At 39.6% G+C, this 13874-nt stretch overlaps 6 protein-coding genes across 6 annotated transcripts; 2 read left to right on the top strand and 4 right to left on the bottom strand.

Annotated features, from left to right (window-relative positions):
• Nucleotides 1-170: 170 nt before the first annotated feature.
• BDF20DRAFT_911551 (MBOAT, membrane-bound O-acyltransferase family-domain-containing protein) lies at nt 171-1772 on the bottom strand (the record flags this gene model as incomplete). Its single annotated transcript, XM_053083837.1, has 2 exons — nt 171-784; nt 869-1772. 2 exons carry the CDS (start codon nt 1770-1772, stop codon nt 171-173), a joined length of 1518 nt encoding a protein of 505 aa, XP_052938256.1.
• A 99-nt stretch (nt 1773-1871) lies between these two features.
• Nucleotides 1872-3393, top strand: BDF20DRAFT_860095 (V-ATPase proteolipid subunit C-like domain-containing protein). Its single transcript, XM_053080490.1, has 7 exons — nt 1872-2309; nt 2407-2419; nt 2500-2582; nt 2639-2714; nt 2786-2816; nt 2886-2970; nt 3039-3393. The coding sequence occupies exons 1-7, from the start codon at nt 2241-2243 to the stop codon at nt 3180-3182; spliced, it is 501 nt and encodes a 166-aa protein (XP_052938255.1). The 5' UTR covers nt 1872-2240; the 3' UTR covers nt 3183-3393.
• On the bottom strand, nt 3394-6064 carry BDF20DRAFT_860092 (armadillo-type protein). Its single transcript, XM_053080489.1, has 6 exons — nt 5468-6064; nt 5282-5369; nt 4640-5174; nt 4082-4537; nt 3893-4006; nt 3394-3806 (listed from the first exon to the last, which is right to left on the bottom strand). The coding sequence occupies exons 1-6, from the start codon at nt 5721-5723 to the stop codon at nt 3567-3569; spliced, it is 1689 nt and encodes a 562-aa protein (XP_052938254.1). The 5' UTR covers nt 5724-6064; the 3' UTR covers nt 3394-3566.
• A 2894-nt stretch (nt 6065-8958) lies between these two features.
• On the bottom strand, nt 8959-9273 carry BDF20DRAFT_860072 (uncharacterized protein; the record flags this gene model as incomplete). The annotated part of the gene is made up of 1 exon (XM_053080488.1): nt 8959-9273. A coding segment is annotated over one exon (288 nt), but the record flags the coding sequence as incomplete, so codon positions are not given.
• A 393-nt stretch (nt 9274-9666) lies between these two features.
• BDF20DRAFT_800537 (uncharacterized protein) lies at nt 9667-10541 on the bottom strand (the record flags this gene model as incomplete). The annotated part of the gene is made up of 3 exons (XM_053076366.1): nt 9667-9912; nt 9987-10311; nt 10420-10541. Coding segments are annotated over 3 exons (693 nt in total), but the record flags the coding sequence as incomplete, so codon positions are not given.
• Nucleotides 10542-12551: 2010 nt separating this feature from the next.
• BDF20DRAFT_816834 (major facilitator superfamily domain-containing protein) lies at nt 12552-13524 on the top strand (the record flags this gene model as incomplete). Its single annotated transcript, XM_053077198.1, has 2 exons — nt 12552-12908; nt 13003-13524. 2 exons carry the CDS (start codon nt 12552-12554, stop codon nt 13522-13524), a joined length of 879 nt encoding a protein of 292 aa, XP_052938251.1.
• Nucleotides 13525-13874: the final 350 nt, after the last annotated feature.

Here is a 13874-nt window from a genome sequence, read left to right as displayed (position 1 = left end):
TAATTGGGAATAAATTGTCAATAAACTACATATTGCGTATATTATAGAGACAAAGAAAGGAGATTGCCATTTATATAATTGGGAGTATTGTTATGGAAATGCGTCTACGGTGTAAGTATAACAGCATTGAGACCTAACACCATAGAATAAGAATTATCATCATAGTATTTTCAATCAGTCTTTCCAGGAGCTTTGTTAGCGCTATTTGCCATTCTGTTCATTCTTCTAGTATGCTTTGTTTTGTTTAGAATGAACCCAAGGGCAAATATCGCTAGAACGAACATATGCCCGTACCAGTAAACATTTTTTCGAGCCACAACCATTTTCTGCAAGGACAAAAGATCAAAGCCAACTGCTGCATAAAATAAAGACGATGTTGCTGTTATCCACGCTAACACTTTCCAGATCCTGTAGACCAAATAGTTACGTTCCATCAACGGCTTGACGACAGGATTGTAGAGCACTGCTCGTAAGATGCGTTCATCCGCCGTGTAAAGGAATTCCAAGAAGAAGGTATCAAAATAATTGAAGTGGAAACCATGCCATACTGCCAAGAAGAAAAGGGCACCCAACTGTGAAAGCATTTTATTACCCAGGAAACGTAAGCGTTTGAACACATATTGCTTTACCCACAAATTCGTGTTAATATTGAAATCAGAAATAAAACGGTCAAAGGTGGTCATTGTCTCCAGTTCAAATGGGTTACAGTTGGCTAAGCCTCGGAAGTCAGGTTCTCCTTTCGCATTGTATCCTTGATAATTGATACCGAAAAGAGTACATGCGCCTATTCAAACGTGAACACAATACATATTTCAGTATAATTCATATATCTCATGTATAATTTTTTTTTTCTTTTTTCATATGTTACCTTCTGTTATCAACCAAACACCAATATATTTGACAATCACTTGCTTACCGCAGAGATAATAGATAATATTTCTCGCTAAAAACGATCTGGATGCATAGTCAGAAGTAAGTAGATAAGAGCTAGGATAAATAGCTCCCATTACTTGAAGAAAAACAATATAAATCAACCCCAATACTAAGCAGCGAGCAGTGTAAGTCATCTGAGCTTTTTCCACAAGACCTTTGTTTGCTGGCTTTGTTCCATTATACGGTCCATTTAAAAACCGTTGATACAGTGAAAATGAAAATTGTGGACCGATAAGAAAGGCAGGAGGTAAATAACAGTATCCCATAAACTCTCTTATGTCTGGGAGTTCTTTTAGAGGGCTATCTGATGCAAACGAATGAGGGCCGGTCAATGTCTGTTCTGTTGCTGTAGATGCTTTGGCTGCTTGTGTTTTTGCAACTTCGCCGTTGTCTGCCAATCCATCCATATAATCCATACTGAATCCCATTAAACGGAGACATAAAACGCATTGGGATGTTGTCCAATTAATGTCGTAATCATTTGAAGCCGTAAAGTAATAGCCCAACAGTAGGTATGACAAGTTAAACGTCCATACCAAAAGCGTGCCGATACGCCTGTTGTGATAAATTTCATCGCCAACATGACACAAAAAATAGCTGATCAATATCGTTATTGTAGAATGCATCATACTGGCACCGTTGAAAAAAAAAGAAAGTACAAGACCTGTCTTGACAATAAACTCGTTACGAACATATCGGCTTGCATCAGGTTTTTGTATATTGTATTTTTGATGGTATATGTAACCAATGGGATAAGCTAGTAAAAGCGTCAAAAACAGTCGTATACTGGGCTCAGGTACACCGGTCACTTTTGAGACCAGTAGCGTGATAATATTCATATCTCTATTTACGGTACTAAGAACCGAAAGAACGAGAAAAGAAGACTTGAATGCGTAAAAACGCCAGTTTTTTATAAATGGGCTTTTAGGGATGAAAAAAAAAAAAGGAAAAAAAAAAAAGTCTCAGACCGCTAACATCAACAAGGTCACAGAATGAATGAATAAAGCTAAAACAAATACCGAATCGTTAATATCAATAATAGGGTTGGACTCTACGACTATTCTAGTATAATGAAAGCACTTATCACTTGTTTCTTGTATGTTCAAAGAAACGCGGCACTAATAGAAGCTGATACATAGACGTCGAGAATGATGTCCATCTTGCAGCCTTCTGCTGAACCTCTGGCATTTATAATTTGATACATTTAAGGTCTTTCCTCCTCCGACGTACAAAGGAAAAAGCTGTGAAGAACGGCATATTTTCTCTTTCAAATTCACTCGCTTTACTCCCTTAATCAACTCGTTTCAATGTCTGAAGCTGAAGTCTTTTGTCCAAATTATGCACCGTTTTTTGGGTTTGCTGGTGTTTTCTGTGCTGTAAAGTATGCTTATATAAAAAAAAGAACAACCTGAACGTTATCACTTGGAAATGCTTTTTGTAGTTGATTGACACTTCTTACTGTTTCATGTTTAGATGGCATTCAGCAGTAAGTATATTCGCCAATAACATTAACTTTGGAACTGTCAAGTCATTCATTTCACTAAAATATCTTTACAATACTGACAGCAATCGGCGCTGCTTATGGTACATCGAAAGCCGGCATCGGTATTGCTGGTATCGGTTCGTTCAAGCCTGAATTAGTTATGAAGGTACAGAAAGTAGCAATGAATATCTCCAACTCTAATATACTAACTCTTATCTTCAGTCTTTGATCCCTGTTGTTATGAGTGGTATTATTGCTGTTTATGGTTTAGTTGTTGCAGTGCTGTTGGCCGGTCAACGTAAGTTTCAACTGCCCTGTAAATCGTTTGTTTCCTACTGAATTCACGCTCATTTTTGCATTTTACAATAGTATCACCTACCACTGGTTATTCATTATACTCGTATGTTGTCAATATAGCAACTTTAACAAGAAGGAATATATACTAAGATGCTTTACAACACGTTCATAGTGGTTTTATCGCCTTAGCTGCGGGTCTATCTGTCGGTATGGGCGGTTTGGCAGCTGGTTATGCTATCGGTATTGTTGGCGACTATGTAAGTTTCTGACGAAATTGATATTCTCCTTTTACTGAGCAAAAAACTAACACTCTACAATTGATCAGTGTGTTCGTGGATATGTCAGAGAATCCCGTTTATTCGTCACGATGGTTTTGATCTTGATTTTTGCCGAAGTACTTGGCCTTTACGGATTGATTGTGGCACTTATTTTGAATGCAAAGGCAGATAACAGCGTTTGCTCGGCTTGAACAGACAATTGATGTAAGTACGCATCCACTGTAAGACAGAAGATTGAAGATTTCTGACAGAGTCTCGTCCTTCCCGCCCCCTTTAAACCGCATAAATGAATAGAAATTGGAAAATTCATATCAAAGCACGATACATACACATAAGTAAGAACTGCTGAGTTTTCTTTTTTTTACCAAACAAAATATATAAAGCTCATTGGATACCAGGCAAAAGAGATTATTCTATTGCGATTTTAAGTATTATTTTGAAAGGGATTACCAGCTTCCGTAAGCCCTGTGTATATGTATATGCGGGGAATTTGTAATGATTTTTTAAAGAGCGATTTGGACATGTTGTGTGTGTAAGAACCAGGTAAAGACAGTTCAAGGTAGCTTGCTTATTGTTTAAGTTTCTGCAATGCTGGCGAATACAGCTTGTAGTTGATTTAAGGCTATATTCGATCTATCTCGCACGTCGCGATCAGAATCACTCGCAAGCTCTTCCAGTTTTTCCTCAGCCCCTAACTCTCTTAAATTAATACAGCGCTGAATAAGCTTCGAAGAATCTGATTCCTCCGCATTATGGAAGGTCCAATTAATCAGAACCCAACAAGCACCCAGTCTAACTCTGGGATCCTCATGTTGCTTTTTTGTTCAAAGAACAAAGGGATCAAGTTAGCGGCAGATTTTCAAGTGAGAATGTTTTTTCTACAAAAATCAGCTGTACATACCAAGTTAGATATGACGCAATGTACAATCGTTGGGCGACTCATAAAGGCCATTTTTGGACCTTCGCTATTACTCGACAGATTAATAATAATGTAAAGCGCTGCTATCATGGTTGCCTAACAAAAGGTAAATGTTAGATTATCTGTGTCCTCCGGATAGAGCACAGGACTGAATCGAGTCGCGTCGCTTACTGTTCGGAGCTTAAGATCCTCCTCACCGTCATCTACATCCATATAGGAGACAATTTGTAGTTTACTTTCTACAAGATCCAAAATTGTATCTTCTCCCATATTTTCAAGCAACCAATCTGTATCTTCTTGACCGCCAAAGGCAAGATTCCGCACAATTTCTAATACTTGTTCTTGAATGTTGAAATTGGGCCGACGCGTCAAGTCCAATAAGGTATCAAATGTCAGTATATCCATGACTGCCTTCTTTGCCTGCAAATCGGCTTTGTACAATAAATTTTGCAGCGACCATACGGCATTCAGTTGAAGTTGCAAATCTGATCCACGAGCAAATTCTACAAAACGGTTAATAGCGCCTGCTTCAATGACACTCTTCTTCATGGGTGAGAATTCTATAACAAGGTTACATAATGCTGAACAAGCGGCCGTTTGTACACCAATATTTTCATCGTAAAGCAACTATTGACCAAGTACAATGGATATAATATGCCACCCCTTCAGTTTGCAGTTCTCGCCTGATATTTAAGGAAAAAAAAATTGAGTGGATGCCACTACACTTACTTTGATGAGAGGAGGTGCAATTCCAGCATCCACTAGGCTTGTCCTTAGATGACTCACACTTCTTGATAATGATCTAGCCACTTGACAAGCGGCTAAACGTGTCTTGGGGTGTTTGCTGGTTAAACCAGAGATCATATGAGGAAGCACTTTGGCTTCAATAGCTTGCGTGCGGCACTCCTCCTTTGCTAGCGTAGCTGCTCCAATGGCTGTCAATGCATTCTCTTTGATTTTTTCCTTCCTACGTGCTACGCTGCCTTCACCGGGCACACCTAGCTGCTGCTTTGGCTCCTCTTCATCAGCCTCTTTTGAACACACACTGTTCAATAACTCGGCTAAACGAGGAATAGCATCGGCGTCGTAGGCTGCTTTTTGCATTTCCTCGCTATCCTTGATTAAATCTCCAAGTACAAGAGGTGCTCTTTCTTGTATATCGCCTGTTGTATCCTGCAATAGTTTCACAAGTGCTGGTAAAACAACCAAAATAACCTCGCTGAAAGGTTCTGAAAATACGCCTGTACGATATAAGTTTGTTAAACTAGCAATGCCAAGAGAGAGTGGAGTGAGAGAGAGTGAGTGAGTGAGTGTGGGGAGTGTGGGAGTGAGCAAATGAATTCACGACGTAAAAGGACTCGCTCAATTTACCAAGTGGCCGCTGTGAGTCGCATGTTGGGATCTTTATCCCTAACAAAATCAAGCATAGTAGCAATAGTGGATTGTCTAGAGTTGGCAGCTACAAACAATTGGAGAGATCATGATTATTCTCAGGACCATCATCAGGCGTTCTTTTTTTTTTTTTTTTTTTTTTTTTTTTTCTCCGTCTCCCCTTACGTTTTGAATGAATGACAGCTTCTGCTAACTCTTTATTTTCTTGGCATAGTGTGCCGATAGCAGACAAAGCGGCCTCTTGCGCTTTAATACATCCGGAATGCAAAAGGTTGACAAGCGGTTGTATAGCGCCTGCTTTATATAAGTGGCTCTGCTGAATTTGATGACCGGAGCATTTATCTATAATGGCTGCTGTAAACTCGGCAATCATAGCGAACGCTAATCTCTCCGATGACACGTTGCCTTCTGTTTCCCGCATCAACGCATTGGAGCTCACTTCTAAAAGCGTAACGAGGGTTTCTACGTGTTGACTCTATCATTTGTTCCAAAATTATATATACATACACAAAACAGCCAATGTCAATGCACTTTGGCATCTGAAGTTTTTCAACCGTTTGATTTGCTTACAGAATATGCATTGTACGTCACACATGGAGAGCTGGAAAATATTGCTTTCAATGCTCGAGTGGATGCCTCTATTAACTTTAGTTTCTCTTTGATGGCCTCAAAAGGAGGTTTGTTGTGCGGTAATTCCAGTGTGTTTAGCAATGGAACCACTGCACCAGAGGCTATGACAGCTGACACATTTTCATCTTTTCCTACATGTTGAAAAAGCAAACAAAAAATGCCTGCATAAAGTTCACCGTATTTTGGCGCTTCCTATTTGTTTATGCCCTACTTACCATATGCAATACTTCCAAGAATAGTAGCAGCCTGAATTTTCAGAACGTAGGATGAACTATTGTTTGGCAGTGAAAGGTATTCAACCAGTCTATGCAAATGAATATAATTCTTAAAATGTTTAGCTGTAGGATCGCCTCATGAGGGTTAATTATGCAGCGAACTCCACCTCTGAACAACCCCAAGTTTAATATACAACTCTTTTTTGGTTCGATTTCCGATAACTGAATTTTTTATAAAACGCAGTGCTTTCAGCTTTTTTGTGTCGTCTTGCGATGAAAGTTCTTTTATTGATTCTTCATATTTAGAGGTGGTCATTGCGTGGAAGTAAAGGTGGAGGAACGTAAGGGAATAACGAAAAAAAAAAAAAAAAAAAAAGAGAAAAAAAAAGCGACGCTCAATCCGAAAAAAGTTCAACTTTCCATATTCGTTTGTTCAAATCGGGATTTTTCTTTTTCATCGGGAATGCCCCAGAAAAACAAATTGTCCCATCCAGTAAATGACAATCATACTGGATGCTACTATGGCCAATATAAGATCAGATAAAGAAATTGCAAGAAAAAAAACAAACAAAAAAATGATAAAGTCTAGGGGAAGGGTGCAAAGGGTGGTGGGATGGCATACTGTATCCATAGGAGCAATACCATTAAAATAGCGGAATTCAGTGATGAACCTAGTTAATAGCAGGTTCCTATTTAGCCTTTTTTTATGGGATGATGCTATTTTCATTGTGAATTAGTAGCTTACAAATAGGTCTTACTGCTCTCATGCTTGGGCAACTGGGCCATTCTGCCTGTCATCTGTATGACAACGTGAAAGCATCTGTGTTCTATTGTAAGCAACGGCCGAATTGCCTTTACAATTCAATAGCAACAAGATTGCACCGATAGCTACACACTGCTGTCGTAGATTGCGAGTTGGGCTTGAAGATTTCTTTCATATGACTCTACAAAGCATCTTTTTGGATGATGTGGCTGGTATATAAGATTTCTATTCGTTTTTTTTTTTCAAGACGTCCTTTTCTACTATTCCAAATCGCGAATATCTGTTCTCGATTGAAATGTTGGCCTCACGCGATGATGTGTGGGTTGAAAATTTAAAAGAGTGTGTTTAAAACATTGATAAAGCTCTCTGTGCATAACGGTAGTGGTAGTCCATGTGAAGCACTATTACGAGCTTTGAGGTTTCTCACTTTTTGTGATGGGCGGAGGTTTTTTTTTTTCTCATGCAAGTGGCATAACATTGGCAAATTCTTGATACTTTTGGCACAGAACACAATGACTGACTGACTCACGTGTAATGCTTTTCTAGACCGAATGTCCATAGCAAAGTTTGCTTGAGCGAGGCAAAACCTAACTCCATTCAAACTCAATCAATAGACGACGCATACACTAAAATGCCTAATAACATGAAACGCGTTGGAACGGAAAAGATAGCCAAGGTCTGCCATTTAAATTTTCGATGCTACCGACAATGGGTGGGATACCCATCCACTGTTCATACGCTGCCATACTCGTGGGGTTTCTTCTATAGAAACGTCTGAATAAGACAAGTCTGTTGCGATGAGAGAAAGAGTGTCATTATGTTACGGACAAGAGAAAGTAAAGCATTTATGACAAATCAATTGTGAAATATAGTCATCCATTGCAATATATGGGCGATCAAAGCTATCAGAACAATCAATAGAATAACCTTAAAATGAGACACAGAAAATTGCAAAATTCGGGTCCCTTTTATCGATCTGCAGATTTTCAGTAGTATAAAGTTGGAATATTTGTATTGGTAACTTTTCTTTTGCGCTTTAACTTGATTAGGATTCTCTTTTTTTTTTTTTCACAACTTGACTACAGTTTTTTAGCTTTGGGTTTAGACGAAGCCGCAATATAACTAGACGAAAAAAGTAAATTTTTGAGACCATCAAGTTATAATTTCAAGATTGAGCTACACAAAAATTGAGACGCTTACCTGTAAAAATCAAACCAGCTTCGTGCTGGCGATGAGAGGATGGTGTTTAAGTGGTTGTTGCGGGTGATTTTGGTTTTCTAGAAAACTCCGCAGGTCTTCCCGTTGACTTCCAGATCGAAACGCTAATTGTCAACATGTTTTTAGCAGCGTTGACGTCCCGGTTCCAAAGTATCGAACAGGTTTTGCAGGCAAGGATACTTTGGCCGGGAACTGTCTTCAATGCTTCAAGATTGTTGGAATGACAATTATTGCATATTCGAGAGGTTTTGTATTCATCAATTGTTATCGTCAGTAAATCGCCAGCAGCCTCTCTTCGCTTCAAGGCACGCCAAAGAACTCCCACGACACCAGTCTTATGGCCTTTGATGGGCACTGCACTCTTCCCGAACATGCCATTACCAACTACAATTAAAGGGATCTTTTTAGTGTCGCCTACACTAAAGGGTTCAGGCTTCCACTTGCTCTTCAGGGAATTGCTGTAGAAAGCATGAGTTCTATCAATATTTCTGCGAATAGTGGATGAATTGCTTATCATTTAAAAACCTTACCTATCTTTCTTAGCGAGAACATCGCTTACTTCTCTCGCATCTGCTTTTTCCCTCTCTTCTGGAACCTTTTGCTTCTTCTTCTTCTTCTTTTTACGTTTACAAAAGGCCATTCTGTCGGTATTCTTCTTTGGCCACTTGCTTCGATCTTTCTTCTTCTTCAACCTCAATTGCTTATTGTACTTTGTGGTTCCATTAATAAGCAAATTGACCATGTTGTTGGCAGCACGCTCTTTACCCTGGTATAAACGAAATCTGTCTTCAGCAGTTCTCTCGTCGTAAAAAGAAGACAAGGCTTCGAAGTGCTGCAATATATATTGTACATGACGATCATGTTGTTCGATGATAGAAGTTTTGGCGGTTGGTATGCCACTTTCGATCATTTTAAGTGTGCCTGCTTTCTTCTTTTCCAGCTTTGCAGCGTATCTGGTACTTCCGGTCATATGATAATATTCCTTGGTAGAGCAGCTGCGTACTTGATGTTTGTTACGGTCTAGTCTGATTGGCGCTGTGAAGACAGATCTTCGCCCTGGATCAAGGAAAGCGGGTCTGTAATTGTCTTGTACTTCGTCATAAGAAAAATCTTCCAAAGTCAAGGTGTGATTATGAATGGTCATGTCTTCTTTTATTTTCTTTTTGCGGCTGAACAAAAAGTCTACAGTAAAACCGTCCGACCTAACCATGTTTCGAAACATTACATCAGAACTTTTTTTCAAAGCGGTTAGACTATGACAGAAGCAAAAATAGGGGTGTGTTTACTATTAGGGATAATTTTGCTGAAGAAGTTCTTCTATAGTTTTACCTCTTAAAGCCAAACTTTTTGAAGTCAAAGACTTTACAGAATTGTTCGAGTTGGGCTGTATAACCCTTGGCAACTTTTCCGGGAAACATGAAGGGTGTAAGAGCGTTTATACTTATCGCGATGAAACGCCATTTCAGCGATGGAATAGGAAAGGGAAAGAAACGCTGAGGAAGTGGTAGGACACGGACATCGTACGGCTTATGCTGTATATGTTCTTGCTCGTACGCAAACTGTATGTTCCATAACGCATTAACAAACTTTGCAGGAGCAGCAGAAAGAGAAACGAGGGTTACTTCTCCTGGAATGAACTCTTCAAATTGTTTGCAGAGTACTTCAATTCGGTTTTTGTCAACGGCCGCCAGCTCGAGGTTTTCTGGCCAATGAGGATGACCATGGCAGACAGATTGGTAACAATACAGCTGTACAATTCTTTGTACATCAGTGCGTTTGATATTCTAGAATGTGTATAAAGAGAAATAAAATGAATAAAACAGCAGAGCATTAAGAAGGTACTCGGTTACAGCCTTACCGGGAGCATAGTTCTCAGTTTGTAAGTAAGGAACTTTTTTAAGCGCTGCTCGAAGCGCTCTACAATGGAGTTCGTGTAAGAGACGCTCAATTCCTTTGCTGCCTCTGTAAGGCATTGGCTATATCCCACGGTCAGCTTGTGGTTTACTTCGATAGTAGGGAACTTTGCCTTGAAGTCTGTATAATACTGCTTTATGTCCTCGGATAATGCCGTTCTGTGAGTAACTTGCTTGCCCGTCACTAGCTGACCTACTGAATACCAGAATTGCTGGCAGAATACATCAGGAATAGACCTGTCTTTGTTGGCTTCTTTACTGTCTTTCTTGCTGTCTTCTTTGTTGGCTTCTTTACTGCCTTTGTTGCTGTTTTTATCAGTGTCTTTCTTGTCGCCTTTGTTAGCATTCCTTCTATTCTCCTGATAATGAATGAGGTACGAGTTAACGAATAATTGACTAGAGAATACTATTCTCCTTATGTCAGAGCAGCAAGAGATGACTTTTTCTTGGAATTGTTCGCGAAACGCAGGCTTCACAGCAGACGTAAGAGGGAGCTTCCTCGTGAATACAGTGGAGCCTTCTCCAAGCGTCGAGTTGATAACTTCTTCCTTTGAAGCTATGTGATTGGGACATTCGAGAGAACGAGAAGTAGAATGACCCTTTAAGCCACAACTGATACACTTGACATCTCCAGTTGTTTGCTTCTTCTTTCTCTTTGCTTGCTTCTTTTCTTCCTTGATTGTAGCTGATTGCTTACGTTTCTTGCCGCTACTTCCAACTAAATTTCCGTTAAGCAAACATAAACTTGTCTTGCAGTGAGAGCATGATACTTACCATCACGCGCAGAAACTGCTTTGTAAAACTTGCATTCATGGTATGCCTTGTTGAAATGTCCGCGTGTTTTGCAATCCTTGCACTCGATGCTTACTAGTCATACGAAACATGAATTGAGGATTACCACTATAACCTATTTGTGGCAGCGCGCTCATGTGTTACTTACGGAAGGACTCATCTTTGACTTTCTTCTTATGGGCTTCTGCCACCGATTTGATTTTTTGCAAGATTTTGGCTTTGTACATGGTGAGTAGTAGCTATCAGGATGAGGAAAGAAAGTATGAAAGAAGAAAAAGATGGAAATCAAAGGAAAGATGTCAAACTTATTTTCTGTAAATGCTTTGAGTTTGACAACATCTATTTTCTATTACGATTGACAACAACGACCGTTATCTACGTGGCGGAAGAACGTGTCTGGGATTAGTTTAACGCGTAGTTCAATTCATATGGTCCATAAATAAAGTCTCGTAAACCACAACCCTGTATCTATTGCTCATAAGACCTGTGTCACACTAAAATACTCAATAAGTCTCGTAGTACTTTAACGTAATGCCACCATCCATTGAAAAATGTCCACTGACCTTCAGAATAATGTCTCCAATTATTTATTCAATAAATCGTCCAAGAATATTATACCATTTCATTCTAAAGTAATTCAAAATTATCTAAATTAAATATATATATTGTCCAATAAAATTTGTATAAAGTATAAAGTTGAAGCTAAAACACTGTATTTCAGGTTATTTTTTCTCCAGAAAACGCTTCATTCGATTAGTGTGAGTCAGGCTGAAGACCTGGTTTGTCAGTTTAAAATTTTGGGATCAGCGGAAAGGGTGAAACCATCTCTTTTTCAAGCCAACAGAATTTCACGGATAGAGTCACCTTCCTTTTTTTTTTCTTCCCTTTTTTTACAACTGTGGTGCTGGTATAAAAAGCTTGAAAGTGGGGCAAAAGCCAATCTTGTAGCTTCTTCTTTTTGGATTCTTTTTCTGTTCATTCACTTTTCTATACATTTATTTACTACGTCTTTTTCTCTACCAAGAATCCCGTTTTAGTTTCTTTGGAACTAGTTCCCTCCACTTTTTTTTTTGTCTCTTTCCTTTACTCATCCCTTGGTTTCATTATAATGACATCCATTGTGCTAGGCTCTGATAAAGACTCTTCCCACTATACAGCTACCCGAGGAGAAGAATCACTATCAGATGCCGAAAAGAAGTCATTTGCTTCCGATGAAGCTTATATTACACCTCCTGATGGTGGAAGGGGTTGGTGGGTCGTCGTTGGTTGCTTCACTGTAAAATGTCAACTTGAGAGATGAAAAAGGCAAAAATTTTGATTTCCTGTGTCTGACATTTAAAAATCAATTTTTTTTTCTTTTGGTACACCAAAAATAGGGTTTATTTGCAATGTAAGCATTTTTTTTTTAATGTATTAAGATAATCTTTTTACTCACCTTGTTCATCCATGTTGTTTGTAGCTTTGGTTACAATTACAGTTGGGGCACATTTTTGAATCACTATGCCACCAAAGTCTATGTGGGTCAAATGAGTCAACTGTCGTGGGTGGGTTCCATCTGTGTTGCCCTGTTCTTCATCACAGGCCCTATCAATCAAACCATCATTGAAAAGATGGGCTATAGATACATGTTGTTGACGGGGACAGTTCTGTGCACAGCCGCGTTGATTCTTGCCAGTTTTGCTCATCAAGTGTGGCAAATTATTCTTACGCAAGGTGTCATGTTTGGTCTGGGTGCCTCTTTTGTCAGTCTACCGTGTATTGGTGCTCCGCAACAATGGTTTTCAGAACGAAGAGGTTTGGCGATTGGTTTAGCCATGTCAGGTTCTGGTATTGGTGGGCTTGTGATCAACAACATCAGTATTGCTTTGATCCGTTCACTTGGCTACCGATGGGCTCTTCGTATTGTCGGCATTATCGTGTTTGTCTTCTTGGTCTTTGCTTCGTTTGTAGTCCGACCCTTTGGTGATGTAGTGAAGACGGGCGGTGGAAGAAAGCTTTTCAATTGGTATCTTTTCAAGAACCCTATGTTTAGTGTATTGTTTGCGCACGGTGTGATTACTACGTTTGGTTACATGGTGAGTCTCGTCTTTTTGTTTATTTATTTTTTGATACAGTCTTTTTTTAACCTCACCCCCCCTTTCATCCTCTCCACCCTCCCCCCATTGTCAGACACCTTTCTTCTTGTTGCCTTCCCATGCGAACGCGCTTGGTTTGAATCCTTGGATTGGTGCCAATTTATCCGCCATCATGTCAGCTATTAATGCAGTCGCAAGAGTGTTTACAGGACACATGGGGGATCGCTTGGGTCGCTTCAACAGTTTGTTCATCTGTACGTTCCTCGCCGGCATCATGTGTTTTGCAGTTTGGGTCAATGTGCACAATGCAGCTTCTCTTTGGGCCTTTGCTGTCTTGTATGGTTTCTGTGGAGGCGGCTATATTGCTTTATTCCCCACCGTTCAACCTCAAATTGTCGGTCTAGAGCATATTGGTCCTGCCATTGGTTTATTATATGCCACGAATATCTTTGGCTATTTGTTTGGTACACCTATCGCTTCCGTTCTCATCAATCTTACAAAACCACCCAATTACGTGAATGGTGCCCTTTGGGCAGGTAGCACGATTGTTCTTGGTGCATTGCTCGCTGGTGTGCTACGTATCATGAAGGGAGGTTGGACTTTAGCCAGAGTCTAGCAACACGCTCCACTCTCTCCATACACATTGTTCTCTTTTTGTTTTCTATTCTATTTAGAACGCGCACGCATCGATGATTTGTCTTGATCGTCTTTTTCCAATTTATGCATATTATATCCATCTACCTAATGAAAGAATAAAAAAAAAGCCCGTTCATTTTTTTTTTGATTCGGCAGCTGTCGCGAAAAAAAAGAATTTCGTGAAAATCGTGCCATGAAATGTCGTGCCTACATTTCGCCCCCCCCCCCTTTTCCTTTGAACTGCGAATCTTTCGTTTCACCCCTCATGTAGTTACCGATCGTAAACGATGAATAGTGAAATCTTGACCAACAGATTACGCAAAGAGTTGA

The sequence above is a fragment of the Mycotypha africana genome (genome assembly GCF_025528875.1).
Source record: "Mycotypha africana strain NRRL 2978 chromosome Unknown BDF20scaffold_3, whole genome shotgun sequence".
NCBI lineage: Eukaryota > Fungi > Mucoromycota > Mucoromycetes > Mucorales > Mycotyphaceae > Mycotypha > Mycotypha africana.
The sequence above is the reverse complement of the archived record's forward strand: the minus strand, read 5'-3'. Positions and strand labels throughout refer to the sequence as shown.